The 23,402-nt window shown below is 53.3% G+C and overlaps 1 protein-coding gene across 9 annotated transcripts in view; it reads right to left on the bottom strand.

Annotated features, from left to right (window-relative positions):
* RPTOR (regulatory associated protein of MTOR complex 1) overlaps nucleotides 1-23,402 on the bottom strand; it is a 352,077-nt gene that overhangs the window by 22,530 nt on the left and 306,145 nt on the right. For 6 of the 9 annotated variants that reach the window (XM_027080947.1, XM_027080952.1, XM_027080950.1 and 3 more), the window contains 7 exons: nucleotides 22,459-22,576; nucleotides 21,442-21,582; nucleotides 20,998-21,156; nucleotides 13,458-13,576; nucleotides 7,957-8,060; nucleotides 7,160-7,343; nucleotides 5,499-5,612 (listed from right to left, as the gene is read on the bottom strand). In XM_027080947.1, coding sequence (XP_026936748.1) covers nucleotides 5,499-5,612; nucleotides 7,160-7,343; nucleotides 7,957-8,060; nucleotides 13,458-13,576; nucleotides 20,998-21,156; nucleotides 21,442-21,582; nucleotides 22,459-22,576 — 939 coding nt within the window. The remainder of the gene's footprint in view (nucleotides 1-5,498; nucleotides 5,613-7,159; nucleotides 7,344-7,956; nucleotides 8,061-13,457; nucleotides 13,577-20,997; nucleotides 21,157-21,441; nucleotides 21,583-22,458; nucleotides 22,577-23,402) is intronic. The other 3 variants (XM_027080953.1, XM_027080949.1, XM_027080951.1) reach the window with 1 other exon arrangement.

Below are 23,402 nucleotides of genomic sequence, written 5' to 3'. Positions count from 1 at the left end.
CTAGAGCAGAGCATTACAGTCAGAGGTTGGTCACTGGATCCCCGAAGCAGCTTCCCTCTCTATGCTGGGAGTGCCGCTCACTGCTGCCCGCTGGGCTTAGAGGCTCTGAGACCTGGGACCGGGTGGGGGGAGGGCTGGCCGGCGCGGGGACACGGAGTGGAGACTTAGGAAACCCCTGCCCCCACGACGGCCCAATGGTGGAAGCCAGAAGTCTCGCACTCTGACAGGGCAGCAGGGGGGCTGGTTTCAAAGATTTTGAGGGGAGGTTCAGGGATTAGGGCTGGGTGTTTTCCGAAGGAGGGGACACAAAGGGCCCTGCTGTGCCAGACACTAAATTTGCTCCTTCTTGCCCTTAAATGCAAAATCGGAAAAAGATGGGCTGTGCTCAGAGACTTTTGCTTTTATTCTTTGATGCCAAAGGGAACAGAGGCATCTGGTTAGAAGATGAACGAGCTCATGAGAAGTGACAGAGGACAGCAGCCAGGGCACGGCTACCCCGTGACAGCTGCGAGAGGCAGGCTGGGCCTGAGGGTGGGATCTTCTCTGGGAGTTGCTGCCCGCCCCACTCCACCTAATGCAGCAGAGGGTGAAGCTGGCATCGGATTCCGCATAGGTGGAGACTGAGGAAGGAGCTTCGACCCTTCTGCCCTCCCTAATCGGCTTTCAAGAGACGGAGTTTATCTGCACGTGGAGTATGTGGATGCTGCGGAACAGTCCCCTTTCCTGGATAAGGGCCCTTCTCGCTTCATGGCTGGCGTGTGTGCATGGCGTGGGTGCCTGTGGGCTACGGATGGGTGTGCCTAGGAGAGGGCCACACTTAGCAAATAATGAGTTATGATTTAAGTCTACTTTATTCATAACAATCACTTGTCATGTAAAAAAGATGTATCTCCTAAATCACATAGTCAATCTGGCTAACTCTAGTTCCCTGCTTGAAAACTCAGAGTTGTAAAATCCCAAAATACAAAAGGAATCGAGTAAACTAGGAAAAACCCTTCTTCCACTTAGCTGAGTTAATCAGCCTTGTACTCAGCCAGGCAACACCACACAGGCAGAAGGAGCCCATATTCATCCTGGAGAAAGCATCAGGATGAAGGACAGTGAACGTGGTCACGTGCACGTGCCCGTGTGTAAGTGTGACTGAGAAATGAGGTGACGTCTACACGGAGAGGAGTTCAGCTCACGTTTTAGGCAGTTATTACATGAAACGGTCATGGAGCACTTTCACGTCTTCTCCTAGAATGCTCTGTGTTATCTCTGATCACAAATGAACAACCCCAAACCTCACCTCGTCCCTGTGTACAGGTGCTGAGGCCTCTGTGTTCCAGCATTTCACTGCTACACTCCTTTTTTTCTCTTAAAAATCACAAAACTACACCCAGCAAAACAGCAAAGATATCCTGACACAGAGACAACCAAAGAAAAGTCACCCAGAGCCTCCAGAGCACAGTTAGTGCTGTAGACATAACCCCACAAAGGTACTTGGGATAGACGGCGGGTTTTTACCAGTTGGTTTTGTTTCATGACAATCCAGAGATTATTTGAAAACAAATAACAAATAACCAATAACGTAGAACAATAATAAGAAAACCCCACATGAAAAGACTGAGACTGCACCTGAATAAATCTCTCGTTTCTGCGGGAATATATTAGAGGAAGGGTCTAGACAAGCAGGAAGGGAGTGGGACAGGCAGGCATGAAGTTCTGGACTGTACTCCCCATGGTGGGGGCAGGTGGGAGGAAGGAAGGGGGACGGGAGGCAGCTGCGCATGGGAGTGTGGCCACACGTGCCTTGGGGACACAGACAGGCTGACCTCCATGGCACAGCCGGGCATCACTGCCCTGGGCTGAATCCTAAGCAGCAGAGCGTGGCGCTCCCGGGAGCAGTCCCACGGGCATACAGGCTCTGCTGAGCTCAGAGAAGGACTTGCAGAACTGAACTGAACTAAACCGCAGCCCAGGAACCAGTGCACGCAGCGTCTTGGGGATAATTGCCATGAAGTACTAGGACAAGCAGGGGCGGAGAGCAGTGGGACAGTGTGGGAGGCGAGGGTGGAGTGAGACGAGGAGAGGACAAGAGAGCAGAAGAGGCCATGAGAAGCAGCCGGCGTTGGCCGGCCGGCATGGACAAGGATGTACGGAGGGACCAGACAGACGATTTCCCACTCAGCCTTTCTTAATCATCTGCTCATGTGCTCCTCCCCTCCCCCATGGCTCTGCAGGCTGAACAAAAGCTTCTGACTAAACAAAAGCCCAGACCCACACTGTGCTGCGCTTTCCTCTAAGCAGAGCTGGAGGGACGTGGGTGTGGGAAATAGTGTTACATGATTAGGATCACGACACTCCTCGAATTCCTAACACCTCCTGGCTTTTCCTCAAACAGAAACCAATTACGGTGCTGAAGCCTCCTGAAGCCTCCTGAGGAGCTGGCGGCTGACAGCTGGTGAGGGTGTCCCCCTCGCTCCTCGCCTGTCACTGGGGCAGGCTGGGCTTGGGAACAAAGGAAGACCAGAGGGTCTGCAGAAGCCTGAGGGCGGGCATTTCCACGTGGAGCAGGTTCTCATATGATGAATTTGTGAATCACAGGGCTGGGTCTTACCCTCAATGCCTCTGAATTTAAAGAGGTTCAAGTGCACGGGATAAAATTCATGACAGGCACGTGACTATCATGATTGCAGCATGACCCCTGGGGAAGGCTCATGATGTCAATGCTAAGTTCTCAGACACCGAGCTCCCTGGGTTCCCACCAGAAACAAAGCCGAGTTCTGTGGCAGGACAGAGTACCTCTGCGCTTGCCTCTCACCTCGTTTAATAACAAACACCCTCCCCAAACAATGACGGGGGTCAGCAGTACCGGGAGGGTGTGCACTGGCTGCGGGCTGACCCGGCTCAACCCGCCACCTCTGGGCACGACATCTAAGGGGTGAAGACCACTGACTGCCAAGGAAGAAGCTCTGAAGTGCAGATCAGAGTTCACTGCAGGTACTGATACCCAACGATGGGCATTTTCATCATCAGGCCACACTTCTCGTAAAGCATCAGGGTGACCGAGATACAGTTCACATGCATTAAATTTCACCCTTTTGGGCACAGTATGTAACCACCACCACAGTGAGCATGTTGAACAGTCCCCCACACCTCAAACTGCCACGTGCCCTCTGTAGTCAAGCCCTCCCCCCAGCCCCAGCCCAACACCCTGCCCTCTGTTCTCTGTCCCTGCAGCTTTGTTTCGCCTTTTCCAGTGGTGGCTGTGGGTCTGCATCTGAGTGAAACACGTGAACATGTAAGTAGAGGTCCCCACAAACCGCAGCCCTTGCCTGCGGAGCCTCCCCCCGCGGTCAGCTGACGTGCGCTGCTGGAGGGCACCTGCACTCTGAGTCTGAGTACCTGGTGCTGAGGAAAGGAAAGCAAATTCTTAGGGAAAAGTCAAGTTCATTTCTAAGTTTAAGAGAAACATGTTTTGGATTACCTATGCCACTTCTCCCCACAGGTAGATGACTGAGAACAGGCATCCCTGGAGACTTCAAGGACAGCCACTCAGCACCCCACCAAGTAGCTTCCGAGAATTACAGTCACTGCCGTTTCAGTGAGATGGCAGACCAACCACCTAGAGTCCAAGTCACTTGACCGCACTTGCCTTAAGCAGGAGACTGTATCAACGAAACTGAACTTCCATTACTATTAGACTAAACCCCCTTAACTTTCAAGCAGATGGTATGTACCACAGATCTAAAGGACAACTCGCTACCTACAGCACCAGTGATGAACTGTCTCCTGGGACAAATTCTGGTGTTTGCCTACTCCCTCCTTCCTTAGCCAGAGGAGCCCGAGATGTCCTGTCTGCAGGCGGACAGGTCAGCAGAAGCAGGCCGACCCTGGCGTGGACAACATACTTGGTTGACTGTAACAGGCCTCAATGATCTCTTGGGGTCATTTCTTTATTTTTTATTATTTTTAAAAATTTATTTTTGGCTGTGTTGGGTCTTCATTTCTGCATGTGGGCTTTCTCTAGTTGCAGCGAGTGGGGGCTACTCTTCGTTGCGGTGCATGGGCTTCTCATGGTGGTGGCTTCTCTTGTTGAGGAGCATGGACTCTAGGCGCACGGGCTTCAGTAGTTGTGGCACGCAGGCTCAGCAGTTGTGGCGCACGGGCTTAGTTGCTCTGCAGCATGTGGGATCTTCCCAGACCAGGGCTCGAACCCTTGTCCCCTGCATTGGCAGGCAGATTCTTAACCACTGCGCCACCAGGAAAGTCCCGGGGTCATTTCTTTAATATATTTTTTTCCTGATTATAAAGGTACTTCGTGCTAAGTGTAGAAAGTATGGCCATCCTGTGGCCAGTTTACGTCCTGCTTTTTTTTCCCTTTTAAAAAAATTTTATCATGAGCATTTTCTTATGTTACTAATTTCAAAGCTTTATTTTTTAATAGCTCCAATAATATCGTATCAAATACTTCATCCTTTTTTAACCATTCCCCTCCTGTTGGACATTTCCGTGGATCCTAGTTTTCGCTACTGAGAGGGTGCTTCTTTTTAGCAACGGGGCTTGATAAATGAGAACTCTATCACCTGCCTCAGGCACTGACAACCGTTATTCTGTGTTGTAACTGACAAAAATCAGTATCACTACAGGGAAACAGGAAGGCCAGAGAAAAGTTGTAATAGAGTCCAAATACTCTGCCTGGAAATTACTTGGTTATGTAGCTTGATATACAAGTGAGAATAAACTGCAGTTTTCAATTTTCCATTACCTATGAGGGAAGAGGAAGGTGGTTTTGTAAGAACGTGCTTTAGATCAGCAAGTCTAAAATGAACCCCTGCAGCACTCCCTGCAGAAAGACGGGCACGAAGATTCAGCTCTGACAGCACTGCCCTGTCTCACCCTGGCACCCTGAATGTGTGGCCTGAGTCTGTAGCAAGAGGACACACGTCACGTCATCAAACCTGGAAGGCAGTGTCCTGGAATAAGCCAGATTACCCCAGTCAGCTAGCTTAGTCCAACAGTCCCCAAAGCCAGAAGCGGCCCAAGTGAGGCCTGGGGACCACCTGGATGACCTTGCTAATCAAGACAAAATGGCACATTTTATACTGGCAAGCTCGGAAAAGGCAGGTAAGCGAGGTCTGTTTCTTTTACTGTTTTTTACCTGTTAATACTAGCTACCATGACAGCAATCTGGCGTCCCCTCAACAGCCACCCTCGGTGGGACAGGAGGCCAGTGGGCACAGCAGGGCCCTGTGCAGCCAGCACCTGCCCCGGGCCACGGCTCAGGGCAGGGCCTGCGCAACTGCACCTGGGCTGCTAGGAGTCACAGCATGTGGCCCCCGAGGGTCACAGTGAGCAAACCAGTGAGGATCAGACCTTGAGCTCAGAGCAGAGGGGTTCAGACACCCAGGCCTGAGGCCGGGGCTCTGGAGTCCTGTGTGCGTTTGCTGAGGAGATGGGGGCAGTGCATGCCAGGGGATTCTGGCTTTAAACCCAGAGAGCTGCTGACACACCACTACCTTCATGACAGGCTGGGCGAAGTACCGCGCGCTCCAGTCGCAGAACCCTGTCTGCATTGTGGCCGAAATGAAACTTTTGTGCCCGGCAGCATCATCCGGGTCATCAGTGGTCTTCGGGGCATTTGGAAAGGAGGAGGGGAGGAGAAGACAGAAACAGAGTTAGTCACGTCACCCCCGAACTTCTTTGTGAGCTCGAGACAGTCCATCCCTGGAGACCAAGGCACAGGGGTCAGGCTTCTGAGGGCAATATCTCCGTGGTCCCCTCACTTCTGCGTCCTGGTGCCCAAGGAACCCCGACTGTCAGACAGGGCTCTGAGTCTGCGCTCAGAGGTCGAGCATCCCCCAGGGCTGGCTGAGGTGGCCTGGGCTGCAGAGTCCCTGACACTTGCCATCGGTGCTGAGTCAGCAGCCCCACGAGGACTTTGTTGCTTGGTCCCAGGGCCGCCACTCCCACCAGGCCAGTCATACACATAGGACCTTGGCCTACCCTCTGGCTCCTGGATAAGAGCACAGTAGAGCTTGGGCCAACTGGGACTTCTAAGCATTAAAACTTAAAACACGTGGTTCTGCTCACTGGGACAATGGTTCAGTTTGTTCCCCGCTGCAGAACCAATGGGGGCCAGGATGGCAGAGCAGGGGTTTGCCTCACTGCACGTGGTGAGGCATGAGAAGTGCCTCACAGAGCAGCCCCCGCTACCCAGGGAGACACGCTGGGTGGAAAATCCCACAGATGGGGTCAGCAATAAGGTCTTACCTCCCGCCTGACAGGGGAACCGCAGCCACCTGCCGCCACCTCGCGGCTCTGCTGGGCCAGGACCCACGGATCATGGTCCAGCCACTCCTGCCTGGCTGCCCCATGTAGGGTCCAGCCGGGAGGCTAAACATGGCACCTGGCGTTGTGGCCGTTTTTGTTCCTCAGCCATCGAGGCGAGGGGAGCAGGCAGCTCCAAAGCCAGGTGGGCGGGGCCGGTGGCAGGTGTGGACACCTGTCCATCCCCAACACCTGCATCTAGTTCCAAAGTCAGGGTGCAGACTGCTGTGACCTTCCTGTTAAATTGCCGGTCACTGGTGAGCTGAGACGTGTCCTTGGCGCATTCAGAACACCCTCGCTATACCGTTTGTGCTTGGCCGGGACAGCAGCAAGCAGTCTGGACAAGACACGAGGCCCCAGCTTTTGTGTCCACCTGTTATGTGTTCTCACAACCCTGACAAACAAGGACGCCAATTCCTCCCTCTCCTGAACGGCCTCGTTTAACTTAGCGGCTATGACCACACCCACCTACGGGGCATAGTTGAATGTTGATGGAAAAAGCAAACAACTTGTCAGAACAAGCGCTTCTGTGGAGCAGCTGCCACGTTTAGTGGAGACAAATGCTATTGACTGAGAAGGGAAAAAGCCAATCAGCCCATGTGCTGCTTGTTACATGGAAGCTGCCAAGAGTGAACCCAGAACAAGGGGCTGCAGGAGGAAGAGGGACACCCTGCAGTATCTGCCCAGACGTGGGGGCAGGAGCCCAGAGCCGTCGGTGGCTCACGGCTTTCTGCACCCGGGCCGAGGCCACATGCACCCCGTCGCCCGAGGTGGTGCCTCTCCTCTCAGGAGCGAACGTCCCAGCACCCAAGCCCATTAGAGTTAGTGTGTAAAACCACATCCGTACCTGGTCTGGGCCCTTGTCGAACATCTTCCGTGTCCGGGGGAACTGGTGGGAGTGGGGTGTGTACTGCACCGCCACGGGGCCTGTGGTGCCTGGCCGGCCTGCAGGCAGGTCTCGGCTGACCGGCTGCTTGGCCACGTCGTTGGTCAGGCTGGAGCTGCTTGCACTGGATGTTGGCGGGGAGCCTCTGCCGTCGGGAAAAAAGAAACACTGTGTTTTACCCAGAACACACTCCTTTGAAACCAAACCCTAAGCAACTTCCCCTGGTACTGCCCACTCCCAGATCCTGCGAATGGGCCCAGGGTCACCAGCTCGGACCACCCTCAATTGCATGGCTTGTCAACGTGACTTCCAAACCTGAGCTGCTGATGCTGAATTAATGACCCCTTCTAGCTTCTGCCTGCAGGTTCTAAGAACCATCTTCCCCTGAAAACCAATGCAGCCGGAGGCAAACTCAGTCAGGACTTTGAGTAGGCTCCAGGAGGGTGCAGGGCACGTCTACTCCCCTGAGATCCAGTGCACAGCTCTGTGAACACTGATTAAGTGGAGGGTTCCACCCTGCTGGTCACTCACTGGAAGACACGGACCCTCTCTGATAAAATTCTGAATGGAGTCAGGTTCAGGTCAACTTTTGCTGTCACAATTGTGCAGATAAAGGTAGGAAAGGATTCTAGGAGGGGCTCAGATGAGAAGATGTCGGGGTGTGAGAGAGAGCCTGCAGGCTGGAGAGGGAGGGGGAGGCGGGGGGAGGCCGTGCTGGGAACCTCCCCAGACCCCGGAAGGCAGCTACCCACACTCACCCCGCCTGGTGGATGTGGATGCCCTTGTTGGTGGGGCTGGCGGGTGCCGACTGAGTGAGGGAAGACGTGGTGAGGATGCGCTGAGGCCGGGCGTTCACTGTGGCCTGAAGGAACAAAGGGACAAGTGAGGTGGGTGGTCACTGTGACAACCTGAGGCTACAAGACAAGCACAGGTTGGTGGCTGCTTTTGAGTGCCTTCAAAATCACAGAAAAAGGCTTTTGGCTGAGGAAATCTCATAGGAATGGAAGGTCCCAGTTAAAATTTTCCCCACAAATGTCACCCGCTAGATAAAATGATATTCTGTTGCTTTTCTGGAAAGTATTCACCTGGTTCAGTGAGGCTCCAAGGACGCCCCCCGCCCCGAAACGCTGTCACAAAACTGCACTGGGACTAATGAGGAGTGGGGGGGTCTGGAAGTTGGGGAGAAGGCTCTCCAGGCTCCCTCTCATGGCAGGAGCTCCCCTGGAGGGAGCAGCTTCCTGGGCAGAGCTGGCACTTGGAAAGGAGCCTGCCTAGGCTCAGCCTCGGTTGTTCGTTGTCATGTTTCGGCACAGGCTCAAAACAGCACCTTGGGTGCAGCATTTTGTGAATGGAGACAAGACCCAGGTCTGTGCACTTCCTCCCATGATCACGTGCAGGTTTGGTATTTTACCCAGCAGAGGGTCTGTGCCAGCCTGGGCTGGCAGTCAGGAGGGAAGCAGCTTTGTTGTGATTTTTTTAAATGGTGGAGGAGACAATAAGCAAACAGGGGTGTCACTGCGTAGCTACTGGTGGACCCACTGACGCCAAGTTCTTTCTTGGACCTCTGTTCTGAGTGCTGGACAGCTGGATGGGCCTGCTGGATCTGGACATCCAGGGTGAAAGGACCAGAAAGGGGCTGATGCTGTGGAGGGGGTGCCACTCTGGCAGGAAGAGAACAGGAATGGCGGCTGTTGGCCACCACTTGCCCAAGTGTGGCTGGTGCCAGGCTCAGTTCTCGAAGATTGGGTGTCACTCAGCGAGATGGGCGGAGCCTCGACCTTCATGGGGTGACGCTCCAGGGGAACCCTGGACTGGCTACTTACAGAAGACCCTCAAATTCTGGCTTATTCTCTCAGCAGTTAGGAAGGCCATACCTCTATTCAGCTGACAGGTAGAAAATTACAGAATACAAAACCACCAACATAATACCAATGTGTCCCAGATAATCCTTCACTTTGAAATGCAAACAGCAAGAACTGAATCATAACCAGCCTATAAAAACTTTTTTATTTTTTGAATTATAAAAGTTGTATTGTTTGTGTTTGTTTTGCTTTGCTATTTAAGTTATTTGGCCTCCACACACACGCAACCCCAACAAAGCCTGAGAGCCAAATGATCCCTTAAGAGGTCTAAAAGGAGAAAAGAAATTTAAGCTAAGAAACTATAAACCGAATATGTGTCTCCTCAAAATTTCTAGAAAATCAGTGGGAGAGAGAGACAGAGGAGAGACAGAAAACTTTGGGGTTGAAATGCAGACTTCGGTTGAATCCACGACCTTTCAAAGTTTCCCTGAGCACAGAGGCTCTGCCACTGCCTGAGCTGGAGCCCACGGTGCTGATCTCCCCTGAGACCCCCACCCCGACTGCTCCCCTCCAAGGAGGCTCCGAAAGGGAAGAAGCGCGTGGGCCTGGGGTGACTAACTCTGCTTCCTTGCTCTTCCCTGGGGGTGGAGGTGGCACAGCCCTGGCTTGTTCTGTCTCAGCCTCGAGGGCAAAGAAGACAGCCGTGATTTTTTAATGCAGTTCACGCTGACGGCTGCTGCACACAGCTCTAGTTTTGCATCCGTTCTGGAAATCCTGAGAGGTGGGCATGTCACTGGTTGGGGAGGCCCCATGACTGGTGATCGATCCTAGGGTTTCAGGCTTAGATGAAGCTTCTTTGCCTAACGTTTCCTATTTGTGCAACAAACATTCACTGCAGCAGTGCTGCAGTGGTGAGCATGAGTGGGGGGTGGCCACGCAGACCCGCCTGTCCGTGGGATTGGTGTGGATGGAGGCTGCTCTGGGAGCAGGTGGTGAGCAGGTTGTGGGAGATGCCCTCCAGGAAGGCCCCTTTCTGTGCTGGTTCCAGTCGCCGTTTCACACAGAGAGCACACCGCCAGGAAAGGGTAACGGAGAAACACCGGTGTGCTTGCTGGATGTCAGGCTTGGGCTGTATATGGAGGAGGATGGAGCGTGGGTCTGAGAGACCCCAGGACCTCACCGCGAGCCCCATCCACTGCAAGCACACTTGCCCATTGTTCTCACGGTGTCAACACCCTGTCATTCTCCCTCCATGACGCTGCACTGGAGTCACTGGACCAGCAGACGCGCTTTGATGATGGCCTGAGGTGAGTTCCCTTCCCAACAAGTGTTGAGTCCAGAAGAGGAAGGGCAGCAGTGGGAGGTCATAATTAGGGCTACAAGCCAACTTTTTAGAGAGTGGCAAACACCTTGTTAGTAGGATTCTAGGTCAGATGTACCCTCTTAGCCCAGTGCAAACATAGAAACGATTTGCAGGGACACTCACACAGCCCCACCTGTGCTCCCCGCCCCCATGCAGTTAATGGGGGTGGTCGCTGTAATGGGAGCCTGGGGCCGCAATAAGACACCCCCTCTGTCTCCCGCTCCCAGCGCTTTCTTACTCTGCAGATCTTCCACTAGAACACGTCACCTCACAGGGATGCAGGAAAGCGTGATCCAGTGCAGAGAAAACACCCTACAGAGGTGATGAGGACAGCGAGTTTCCCAACTGGATCTCGACACAGTCAGGGTTTAGGATACCAACGGAGGCTTTTGGCTGCTCTCTCTTGGGGGATGGAGTATTTCAGAAAAGTCCCTGTTAACTGTATACCAAAGATCTGGATTCATGTGGGAGGAGGTAATTCCCCAAAGGATCGTCTACAGTTAATTCTGGGCTAAGCATGAGGCAGAGCCTCTGGTTGCTGGAGCACTGAGAATGGACACCTATGAAAGCACATGACTCTATTTATCTAAAGAGTAATTTTTCTGTAAACCACACTTCCTAGATAAATAATATAAACTTTCCTTTTGGACTCTAAGTCCCAGGTAGAATTCACTTAAAGCAACGGTGGTGACTGTGATGAATTAGCTGGCACTTGGGAGAGCCGCTCTCCTGGGTGCCTGGGTGCCCTCAATCCTCGGCCTCGCGGGAGGGGAACTCGCATCAGTGAGGCCAGGACCGGGCAGAGCAGGGAGGCTCCATTTTCACAGACGAGGAGGACGACACCCACTCGAGTCCGCTGTGCCTTTCTCCAGGACCTCCTTCCTTTTCCTCTGTTTCTTTCCCCAAGACTGTACTTCCTCCCTCCCTTGGTCACAGGCCCTAATATGTTGTAACAAACATATATTTTAGAAAAGTTTAATTTTTGAATCAATCTTATTCTTAGTTGAAAAAGCAGATGATTAGACTATTTCTTAGTTTTGTATTACGAATGAAAAAGTTAACTTAATTCACTGGCCTCTTTTCTATAGACACTGAGAAGACTCCACACTCCCTGAGGATGGAACAGCACTCAGGTGCCTTTGTGGCGAGTCATGCAGTAGGATGATGAAGAAAGTGGGCGAGGGGCTCACTGGGCGCAAGGGGAGGTCAGAGTGGAATAAACTACCCGATAGTCCCGGGTCGGCCAACAGTAATGCCTAGCACTTCAGCCATGAGGCTGGCAGTGCTCACAGGCAGGAAGTGCAGCGAACACTGTGTACCTAGGAGTCTCTGCTTCCAGAGAGAGTCACACGTGTGACCAGAGGCTGGGGTTAAACCCAGAATGTGCTCCTGAATTATCCTCATTGCTTCTTTAAGGAGGAAGAGGAAGCTGACTGCTACAACAGTTTAAGACTGGGTACACGATGAGGCTGTGTTATTACTACTTGTGATGCTACCAGAAGCTGAAGTAGCAGCCACAGACAATGAGATGATTCAATCATCCAGGAAAAGACAGAACGTCACCAGTGAAGAATAACGTCGGTGGGGGAATTGAACACCACACAAATATGGTGCCAACAGGAGGCCAGGTGCTGCAGGAGGTTGGGCTACGTGGGAGGCCAACCCCAGTGAGGCGGCAGCAAATAGGAGGGCTTGATAACCAGTTTGGAAAAAAATAACAGACCAGGAGGGAAGCTATGAGTAAGCCACGTACCTTCAGGCAAGTGGCAGCCTGAGGACGACCCCTCGTTAGTGATTAGGGTCAGATGAGGATAGAGACACGCCAGGTAAACTGTGACACGTGACAATATTTCCCTGTACTTTTCCTGTAACTTGTCTGCAAGCCTAAAATTTAATCAAAAAGTTATGAAAATCTTTAAAAATGCTATAACGAATGACTTCTTTGTGGCATTCATTATTGTTCCATTCATGAAAGATTAACTGCATGTAAACTGTCCAACTTCCATAAACAGCTGGAAAACAGAAAAAAAAAAAGAAACAGCTGTTTTCGGACATTGGGCACTGGGTACTGCTGAGAGAAGGGGAATCACTGCCCAGCTCCTGGCCTGCAGTCAGTTTCCTGCAGACCCGGCTGTGGTGGGGGAAGGGTATCCAGACAGAGCCCAGCAGTGCAGCTAGCAGAGGGGACCAATCGGAGTGACATGGAAGCCTAGGTGGCTAGAATCTGCAGGGCAGAGAGGAGAGGGCTTCCAGGGTCTGCAGGGGAGGCCCCTCAAATCTGCTTGGGGGAGGCGTGAAAACCCATGAGGGTGGGGAAAGAACCACTGAAAGGCCAAATAATTCCCAGAGCTCACAAAAAGAACTGGGAGAGTTTACAGTCCCTAAAGAAGAAAGGACTAAAATCAATGACCTAAGCTTCCATCTTAAGAAACTAGAATCAGAAGAGCAAATTAAACTGAGAGTAAGCAGAAGAAATGAAGCAATATATATAAAAGCAGGTATCAATAAAACACAGAATGAAAAACAACAGAGAAACACAGCTGACTCTTAGACAACGTGAGTTTGAACTGCACGGGTCCACTTATACACATGTTTTTCAATAAACACACACTGCAGTACTACAGAATTCAGGGTTGTGGAGACATGAATGGGAAAGGCTGATTTTTGACTGCGGGGGGTCAGGGTTGGTGTCCCTAACCCCTGTGTTGTTCAGAGGTCAATTGTACTAATGAAACCAAAAGCTGGTTCTTTGAAGAGGTACCTTTAGCCAGAAATAGTCATGAATAAGAGAAGTTGTATGTTACTGGTGCCAGGAATGAAAGAAAGGACATCACTACGGGTCACACAGATGTCCTTACCTAATTTTCTGCTGCCCTGATGTGGGTGTGCAGAAGCAGTGACACATGCCCCACCTGAAGCTACATGCACATGGAATTTAGCCTATATTGTGAATCTCTGGATTCAAAACGCTCGTTCAAAGTTTCTAAACCTAAACCATGCGTAGACCTGAACATGACTGGAGTTCTCTGCTTGAACATTCATGATTGAAAACCAGGGTCCTGAGAGCTTCACAAAGAACGCCCTTCACACGTACCTTGTAGGCAATGCTGTTGAGTACTTTCATAGCCAAATCGGAAACATCTGGATAGGGATCCGCAGCCAGATGTAGCAAGACTCTCCAAATTTGAGTGTAAACACTATTGAATGAAACTCCTAGGAAAGAGAAATGGGAGCTGTTTTAACAACAAGGAGCTGCCGCTGCATGCTGGGGCAGCTTCTGGGGTAGCTCCCTCTTCTGAAGACCTAACCATGCATCAGGGGTGGACACTTAGAAGAGCTAGGGTTACAGGAAGCTCCGGTTTTGTTATCTGATAAGGGGCCCAGAGATTCAGAAATCCCAGGTGGTGAACAGGCTTGATCACACAATTTCACCTCCTGTGGCTGGATCTTTCTAGAAGGAAAAGTTAGAAAAGGGCAGGACTTCCTTTCAGGCCTTGGCTGCCTGGAGAGTACTATCCAGCACTGGATTTAACGCCTAGATTTCTAGGAGCTGTCATGGCCCACCCGAGTGGAGAATGTTGGCTGAGTCCCCGTCCACACCTCCCTCTGCATTCATGGCCTGCTCTGGTCTCGGTGACTCACTGAGTCTTCTGCCCACGCTCCCCAGGACCTCCCCAGGCATCCAGCACCTCCCGAGTGTGCTCTCCACATTAGGGCCTGCCGAGTGCCTGGGTGCCAAGGCAGATGAGACGGGACATAAACACAGATGGGGTAAATCGTGGATCCGAAGGAAAGGTAAGGAACATTTTTTTTTTTTTTTTTTTTTTGCGGTATGCGGGCCTCTCACTGTTGTGGCCTCTCCTGTTGCGGAGCACAGGCTCCGGACACGCAGGCTCAGTGGCCATGGCTCACGGGCCCAGCTGCTCCGCGGCATGTGGGATCCTCCTGGACTGGGTCATGAACCCGTGTCCCCTGCATCGGCAGGCGGACTCTCAGCCACTGTGCCACCAGGGAAGCCCAGGGAAGGAACATTTATGAGGGATGGGAGGCCACCCCCAGGGAAGGCGGCTCAGTCCTATTTAACCTCACCGTCCTAGCTGCAGGCATCACCCCAGGCTTTACAGAGGAGGACAGCAAGGCCTAGCATCCAAAGGATGAAGAGTTTGAATGCACGTGGCCAAATGAGGAGGCCGCCATATACCACTGCATCCTTTTTATTTGGGGGAAGCTGGACAATTGGTTTGTTGAAAAGCAAGTGCTTGTTCAACGACAGACAGGGAGTAACAGAGGATTTCGAACAAGCTGTGATCTCATGCCATCTGACCAGCCAGCCCCTAGTTAACAAAGTCCCTCTAATTATGAAGAATTTAAGCACAAGAAGGGCCACTGGAGGACAGTGTTTCCTGATGGACACCATTGTTCAAAGGGTTTTATACAACATTCAAATCACAGAAGAGGGATTTGACGAAGGTTTAGAGTAAAGGTCAGCTTCTCTTGTGTGTCCTACGTCGATGCTTACGGACAAGTCCTAGCTCACCGCACCCGACACCCTCTCATTTGTAACGGGAGGCGACAGGGTTCCAGCCCCCTTTCCACAGGGACTGTGGTGCCTACGTTTGCAGGGCCTGCCCGCTGCACGCCTGCCTGTTCACAGGGTGATGGAGCTGGAGGAGGCCAACCCCTCAATCGCATGTGGCGTGGCCGCACTCCCCAGGGGACCACCACACATAAAATACCTCCCAGTGAGCGTTCACAAAACTCCCGTCGCCTTATCCTTCCACCCTAGTTCTGGGAAGAGGAGCTGACAGCTGCTGCGGCCTCTAAATAATTCTGCAGGAGCACAGCTGCCTGCGCAGGGCAACCTCCGAGAGGCGGGGCCTGGAACGCACCTCCCGCCACCAAGGGCGAAGAGTGTTCTATGGTCAGAGCAACGCCCCATCAGGTACTCATTTGGCATGCGTGCATCAGCACCAGTTTGAGCACCTACTGTGTGCGAGGAAAGTCACTCTCGAAAGCTCGTGGCCCACAGGAATCAGGAGGGCACATCCAGGGACTTGGGTCTAGTATAAATTTGGACCTTCGTTTGGTGAGTAACGTCAGGCAGACGCACTCTTGCACAGAGGGGACCATGAGCTAGGGAACAGTCCACATGGAAACACACACCTGTCCTCCCTGCTGTCCTCTGCCCTACTCAGTGTAGAAACACAACAAAAACCTCTTGACTCTCAAATGCCATGGCTCATGACAGCTGCCCAGATTTACAAATTCTCAGGGCTGTTTGTCAAGGCAGTCGGAATCTCTTCGGGGAAATTTCCTAGAAGCTGCTTTCCTGTCCTAGCAGATCGGCTGCCATAGGAACCTGCTGCGGTGAAGGGCCACCAGGCCACTGCTATTTCTTGTCTCCCCAGAGGAGGAGGGTGGGAGAAGCCGCTCCACACTCACTCTGCAGACGGTCCCGATTCATGACGCACGGGGGAACGAGGCGAAGCACGTTCATGGACGTGGCTCACTCAGACGGGAGAACTGGCCCCACGGATGGGACGTTCCTACAAAGACCCCACACAGTCACCACAGCCACTGGGCAAAATTCTCTCCCCTCCGTTGTTTCTGAGCTCAGAGTGATCAGGGCAGCAGCCGACCTGTGTGACAAGAGGGCTGTGAAGGGCACAGTAAATCTGCTTGACTACAGATGACGGACCCGTGGTAACAGGTCCGTGGGGAAGTGGGGGGAACAGTGGGGGCCAAGGGGCCTCCTTACTAGGGTGATGGTCCAGGGCAGACTTTTGAGCACACAAGGGCCTTAATCAAGGCACCTTTGGTATAAACGTGAGGAAGGGGTGCAGCGTGGCACTGTGCAATGAGGAAGGGGTACTGTTCACTTTACAAAATCTCAAGTTTTTATTACTATTGTTGACTCTCTTGCAGAAGATTTCGACTTTGATATCACTCTGCTTGTGATTCAACAGGGAATTTTTAAAAATCTAATTTTTGTAGTGTCCTTGACCACAGTGAATGGTATACGATTTACTTGTGAAAACACAGAACAGGGACCTGGAATTGCTGTCTCCACGTCACTGCTCTCCTGGGGCTGGCCACCACCCCCCAGCCTCTCTGTTCTGTGAACTGTCCTGGTTTTACATCTGCTGTCTCCAAATCGGAACGTTCTGAATCTGTGCAGCACAGAGCTCGGGCCTCTGGAACGACGAGAACGCGGGTGTAGCCCCCGTGGGGATGGGGGGTACCGCTGGGCTGAGCCAGCTCAGACAGGGTGCCGTGTCTGGCACTTGCCAAAGTCCCCATAAGCGCTGAGAGCCTATTTTCATGTCTAGACTAAAAGTAATAAAAGATCATAACTAATGGTTTTAGAATTTATTTTTCAGAGCAATGGCCACAACTTTCTAAATAGCACTGGACTCAGGAAAATTTGCTCAGAGCTTTGTGGTCAACTCTGGGCCCCAGAGTCCCCGGGGGCTGGCAAGGCAGCTTGGAGAAGGAAGGTGGAGCCCCCTGGAGGCAGGAGCTGTCACTTGTGACCTGTTGCCTGGGTCTCAGGGGTCACCAACCCTGACGCTCTATCGCATGATGCGGGCCCAGGCGCCTCCCTGGGAATCAGCTCCCAGGGCCTGGGGCTTCTGCATTTCCCCTCTTGGTGACCCTGACTCTGAGCCCCTCTGGGAGGGTCCTAATCACGTCCTCCCTCGCCTACTGGACAGAGCTCTGGCTGGACTGGGAGGTGTGTTTGCACAACCCTTTCAAGGGGCTCCCCTGTGTCTCACCTGGGGGACAAGGTAAGACAAAAGCACCAGGGCCCCCCCTTCCCCACTCTTTGCACTCCCACCTCTGGACATCAGGAATGGGGTGAGGCTCAGAGAGGGAGGGAGGGAGGGAATGAGGGGCAGGATGGTGACGGGTGGACAGGTGAGGGACAGAAGGGCAGGTGATGGAGGGAGGAGAGGCTGCCTGCTACACACAAGAGCAAGAAATAGCAGCTTTACCAAACCTGTTGATCAAGATGGCAACTTCACGGCCCGATGTGATGCCGCAGGTTTAGTGTGCAACACGAAGGCGTCTGATGGGTCAGGGAGGGCCTCCTGAGACGCCGCAGAATGCCAGCGTGGAGAGGAATGGGCGAGCACTGCTGTGTGGAGAGGCGGGTGCGGGAATGTGGGATAAAGGCAGAGGTGTCCAGGCCTCATTCAGGGGCCAGTGGCCAGCCTGGGGTGGGGGGCACAGTGGGCGGAGCTATGGTGAAGGCCAGGCTGCTCTCAGAAGGAAGGTCTTGAGTGTCAGCCACAGCTTGGACTTTACAGGAAACGAGTTTCTGCAAAGGCATCAGCCAGACAGTGGTCCGTGCAGAGCTGATGTTGGGGGGATCTGCTCTGGACAGGTGGTGGGGTGTGAGAGCCAAAGCCAAGTCCTGGGGTGGGGGGCCCGGAAATGGAAAGAACTGACTGGGGACACACATGGAGGTCAGGCCAAATGGCTGAGTGGGTGAGAAACATGCGGAGGGAGACATCAAAGAAGATTCCAAAAGGTGGTGACAGAGCTGGGTCCCAGTGCAGATTCACAGACATTGGGCAGATATGCTTAGGCACATGGAGAAATGCGTGATCATGTTTTGCCCCTGTGAGGGGACAGCACCTCGCTCAGCAGGTGAGCCCTCGAGTGCTTTAGAGACAGTGGGGATGGAGGGGGAGCCTTGGAGGGGCTAGTTTTCTGGGAGAAGATGGCAATGAATGGATGTCCTAGGTTGCCATGGTTTTGAAAACCTCTTTTGCAATATTCAAAGAGGCTAGAGATTGCTGTTCTTTAGTTGAAATGAAAGAAAAAATTGACTTTAAACAGGCAAATGCTGCAAGTAATGGGATTCGGTGTAGGTTATGAATTTTAAACACTTATGTAAGCACCGCGGTTTCCAGGTGGACACGCGCACTCAGGTGCACAGCTACTTTGTCTCCTTAACGCTCCTTCCAGCTCCGGCTCATTGTGAAACTTTCCCACTGAAGTTTTCAAAGATATGAACCACATACAGATAAAATTCAGTTTTCTCCAGTAAAAAAAATGTTCAGGAGTCAGGTTTTGTGTGAAGGAAGGAATCAGTGTTGTGGCTCTCAAGTCCCTGGAGGACATGGAAGGCGGCAGGGGTGGGAGGTGCGGGCTGTACCCTGCAATCTCATGTGGCGTCAAAGAAACACCGATTCTTCACCCCTTACATCCCCAATCCAGGGCCAAGGACAAAAAGATCCCCCTTTCTGGGTCATATTGCTGGGGGTGGGGCATGGTGACCAGCTCTGGACTCTACAGTCCATTCAGACCTTTATGGGCCCCAGACAGACTCGTCTTGTGGAATGAGAGTCCTGAGTCCTTTCTAGGGCCAACAGAGGGCCAGTCTTGAGGCTCATGGGTACCGCTGGCAAGCACGTTTAGACTGCCCTCCCCCTTCAGATCACAAAAACGGCAAGTCAGAAATATCTAACACTGTCACGTGATGCCAAGAGAGTGTGAGCTCTAAGGTAGAGGGATTATCATGGAAACAAGCAAACAACCAAGAACTGAATGTTAATGAAAAATAGTACCAACGAAATAGGAGGGTAACTAATACTGTAAATGATTGCAGGAGTGGGAACACAGGAGTCCAATGAACACGTGAGCTCAACCTCATCATAATCGAGGGACATACAAATTAAGACCACGAGGAGTTGGTTCGCTCACATCAGACGGGGTAGCCTGACCAGAACAGGAGTGAGCAGGGCCACGGGAGCTTGTCCTCCTTGGAACAGAGCCCTTTGTGGTCAATCTCCCTCCACGTGGAGCTGTCAGACCCCACGTGTGTCAGGCTGCAGTGTGTCTGCTGCGGCCCACACCCGTGCACATTATGGGGGTGCCTGCTGTGTACCAGGCACGGGGTGTGGGGGTCTGTGGCAGGAGACAGGACAAAGTTCCTGCACTCGTGGCTCTGACCCCCTGAGCAGAGATAGAACCGAGCTGAATAAATGAGATCCTGCATCATAAGTCTGCTGGGGAAAAGTTCTCAGGACAAAAGCAAACAGAGAGGGAGAGACTCAGAGCGACTGCAGAAGGCTATTCTGGATTGGGGTGGGAGGAGCCTGGAAGACTTCTTTTAAGGTGACTCTGGAGCAGGACTGTGATTGGACTGAGGAGCAGCCTGTGAGGTGTCTGGAGGCGGAACCCTGAAGCCAAGGGGAGGAGCCAAGGAACCCAGGAGCCCAGCACTGCCAGGTACAAGGGGGAGGGCAGGAGGTGGAGCTGGGGCCAAATCCTGAATTCGCTTTTTAAAAAATGAGAAAAGGGCTTCCCTGGTGGCGCAGTGGTTGAGAGTCTGCCTGCCGATGCAGGGGACGCAGGTTCGTGCCACGGTCCGGGAAGATCCCACATGCCACGGAGCGGCTGGGCCCGTGAGCCATGGCCGCTGAGCCTGCGCTCCGTGATGGGAGAGGCCACAACAGTGAGAGGCCCGCGTACCGCAAAAAAAAAAAAAAAAAAAAGAAAAAAGAAAATGAGAAAAGAAGGAAAAATCAGAGCAAGGCTACTGTCCGGTAACAGGAGAATGGACAAGTGAATTGCAGCAGATCATGAAAGGGTGTGAACAAGACTCAGGTGACCAGTGTGGACACACAGCCCTCTGGGCAGAGTGAGGACACAGGATGTGTGGCGCCATTCACATGACATTTAAACCCTGGGAAAGGGCGCGAGTCCATGGGGATCCACAGCCAGAGAGTAAGTGTGCAGGGATCCTGAGCAGGGAACCAGGAGGGGCTCTGGGCGCTTTAACTCTATATGTAACTCCTTAAGTTGGGAACAAAACACACACGGGGAGGTGTGTCACATTAGTCTACGTTTTTATGCATCTACAGCATTTCCTAGTATTATGTAAAGCCTCAGATGAGGCCTGGTAAAGCACCAGGGTGCCAAGAACAAGCGCAGAGGGGCTGTCTGGTTGAGTCCTATGTGTGTTACCGGTGACACAGGGTCGATATGGTTGGTCATGCAGCGAGGACATGCGGTGAATTCCCACCGCTCAGCGAGCCCAGCAGCAGAACCAGGGGCTCACCACTCAAGGCAGAACACGAGACGACGCTGACCCTTCACTCAAATTTCAATTTCCAGGCAGCCAAGTGTGAAACTGCTGGACTGGCTGAAGGCGAAAGCACACAGGGGGCCCTGGATGGGGGTGATGGGGGGTTCCAGCCAGGGAACTTGAGAAGGGAAGGGCTGTCTGCGCCCCTGGAGCAGGGCTCTGACCTTGGACCTCGTACACGCATTCTCTGGGGGACCCTGGGCACCACTGGAGGCCACTCTGCCTACTGGATGCTGGGAGCCCCCTTGTGCCCTGGCCGTGACACACCAAATGTCTCCTGGGGGCAGAACTCCCCTGCTCTGCAGCACTGGGAGTTCTGCAGCCTTTCCAAGCGACAAGGCCGGCTCGCCCAGATGGCCTGGATCAGACCAGCAACCAAGGGCGGGGGGTTCCTGCTGCCACAGCAAGACGCTCCTCACCTCCTCCTACCCCGTTCACTTTACTCTCCCACTGAGCGTGTCCCAGCACCGTCCACTTGGGCGGGAACCCATGGGTGCTGAGGGAACAGGTGGAGACGTGGAGGGGTGGGACTCACCGATGAGGGAGTTGAGGGAGGAGTAGGAGCTGACTCGGCGCATCTTGTCGATGGTCTCAAAGGACAGGATGTACTCCTCGTTCTCGGGGCTGCCCAGGGTGCTGCTGGCGCTGCTGCTGGTGCTCAGGTTCCCAGGGGAGAAGGCCACCGAGCCGCCGGCTGGTGGGGCATCGCCATGGGCAGAGCGTCAGTTAGCACACCCACCCCCGCCTCCCCTGGGGCTGGGCTGCTGGGCACGGGGTAGGGGGGTGCTGCGGGGCTCAGGAGCGGCTGTGCCCAGCGGTGCTGCAGGATCATCACTGGCCACCCCGGGGGGTTGACCCACGACTTCTGCTCACGCCCAGGCGAGCAGATGGCAGGAGGGGGCAGGGGCACATCTAATAAAAGGTCCCAGAAGATGACCCACAACCACCCGACTCGAGCACCCAGCCTCTGGGGTCTTACATTCTTCTGTCAGACTCAGATTTTGCAAAGATTTGTTCAAGCTTCTAGCCGTGGTGACGGCGCGGATGTTTCCGTAGGAGCTCACGGAGCGCAGTCTGGGGGTGCAGGGGCTGTCCCGCACGGGGGTCAGACTCCCACCCTCTGGTAGGAGAGAAGGAGAGAGAAGAGTTAATGGTGGGCTCAGGTGGGAGGCGGCCAGACGGCAGGTGACAGTGGCTTTTACCTGGATGATGTGATGCTACAACAGGGCCCTTCTGCTCAGCAGGGTCTCTGACACATGTATGTTGGGGTACAAAGCTGGACGAGGTCCTGACTGGGGTGAGGGGAGCATGGGAGCAGATGACCATGACCCACGCTTGGCGTTTTGTGAGAGTTCAACTACAGAGGCCCACATGGTTCTCCAAGAACCATACCAGGTGCTCTGGGACTTGCCTGCGGCCGCTGCCCAGGGTAGCACCAGGATGGCCACCTCCTGGCTCAGCCCCCCGCCTTCCCACTCACCAATCCCACCCTGCCCAGGCCCGCCAGCCGTTTCCCTTCCCCGATGTACTAAACGCAGCAATGGTCTCATGGCTGATCACAAGCCCTCTTTCCTGAAGACACAGCTGTCTGAGGGAGGGGGCAGCTCAAGATGATGAAACATAAATTCGGTAAAAAGGACAAATGTGAGACGAGCAGCTGCCTGACGTGACACTGACGTGAGGACTCATCAGGGGAAGAAAGAGAATGTGCCTTCCTATAGTCCCTATGGCAGCACTTTGTACCCTCCAAGATTTCCATGCTTTGATTTCCAAAAAGGGTAAAAAGGAAAGAAAACAGTCAGAGGGTCAGTGTGGCCCCCTTTCCTGCCCTTTCTATTCTGGGAAGATGGGAATTGCAGATATCTGAGTGGCCCTGACTTGACACATGGTCTCAGGACCTAGCAGAACGAGGGGTCTGCTGACAGTCCTGACCATGGTCCCCTGGGCCAGCGAGCCGCATGGGCTCCACTCAGTGCCGTACCCCTGGTGGTTGTACCTGTGGTGGCTGGAGAGGGCAGTGGGTAGTTCTTCTCCTCTTCCATGAACTGCAGGGCCACGGTGCAGAAATTGCTTTCGTATTGAACGACAAGGTGACTCAGAGCCACCACCAGTTCCTGCCGGGAGGAGAAAGGACAGCGACACTGACTTGGGGCTGGGAGACAACTCAGAGTAGCAGTGAGATGTACATGTTGGCGCTGAGTGCTTGAGCCACTGTGGGGGGCGGTGGGACAGACAGCACTCGGCGCCAAGACAGGGGCTGCGCCCTCAACGCAGCACTCTTGAGCCCCCGGCGTGAGCAGAAACCTCTGAACAAGCCATGTGGTCAAGATCAGGGCCTCCGAGGGATGCCCCGGACACCCGGCAGAGAGACTGCTGACCACTAGGTGTGAGAGGGGGGCCTTGTAGGGATGCAGGCTGAGGACACCCCAGAGCGGGATGGGGAAGAGCCCTCACGGCTTCCCATGGTCAACACCGTGGAGAGCTACCTGAACCCTGGGCATTAAGGCAGGATACCCCGGACAGTGTAGCACGCTCTTCTACTAAATGTGAAATTTTCAAAGATAGATTACTTTCCAGCCCCCAAAAGGGTAACAGGAAAGTTCTACATGACTTCAGGCCAGTTGCCTCAGTCCAAGGAGAAGAATACAATTTACCTCTTTTGGGGCAGTTGGTGCTATGACCTGAGTACCTGGAGATCCTAAAAGTCACGGGAAATAAAACTGGATGTCGGTTTGCACTACTTTTCCCATCACTATTCAAATGGTTTCCACAACTTTATTTTACTTTTTAGAAAAATACTTAGCAGAAGACCAAGGTCTGAGAGCCCCTTCTTGTTCCGTGAATCCCCCAGACCCCCAGGGCCAGGAGAGCTGTGCCGAGGTGCTGATAAGCTGGGCTCGGATGGGGCCCCCGGGTCCTCTCTTCGGCCGCCCCCTTCTC

This window comes from Aethalodelphis obliquidens, unplaced genomic scaffold, assembly GCF_003676395.1.
Source record: "Aethalodelphis obliquidens isolate GAN/ISIS:26980383/991018 unplaced genomic scaffold, ASM367639v1 scaffold44, whole genome shotgun sequence".
In the NCBI taxonomy this organism is placed as follows: domain Eukaryota; kingdom Metazoa; phylum Chordata; class Mammalia; order Artiodactyla; family Delphinidae; genus Aethalodelphis; species Aethalodelphis obliquidens.
The sequence above is the reverse complement of the archived record's forward strand: the minus strand, read 5'-3'. Positions and strand labels throughout refer to the sequence as shown.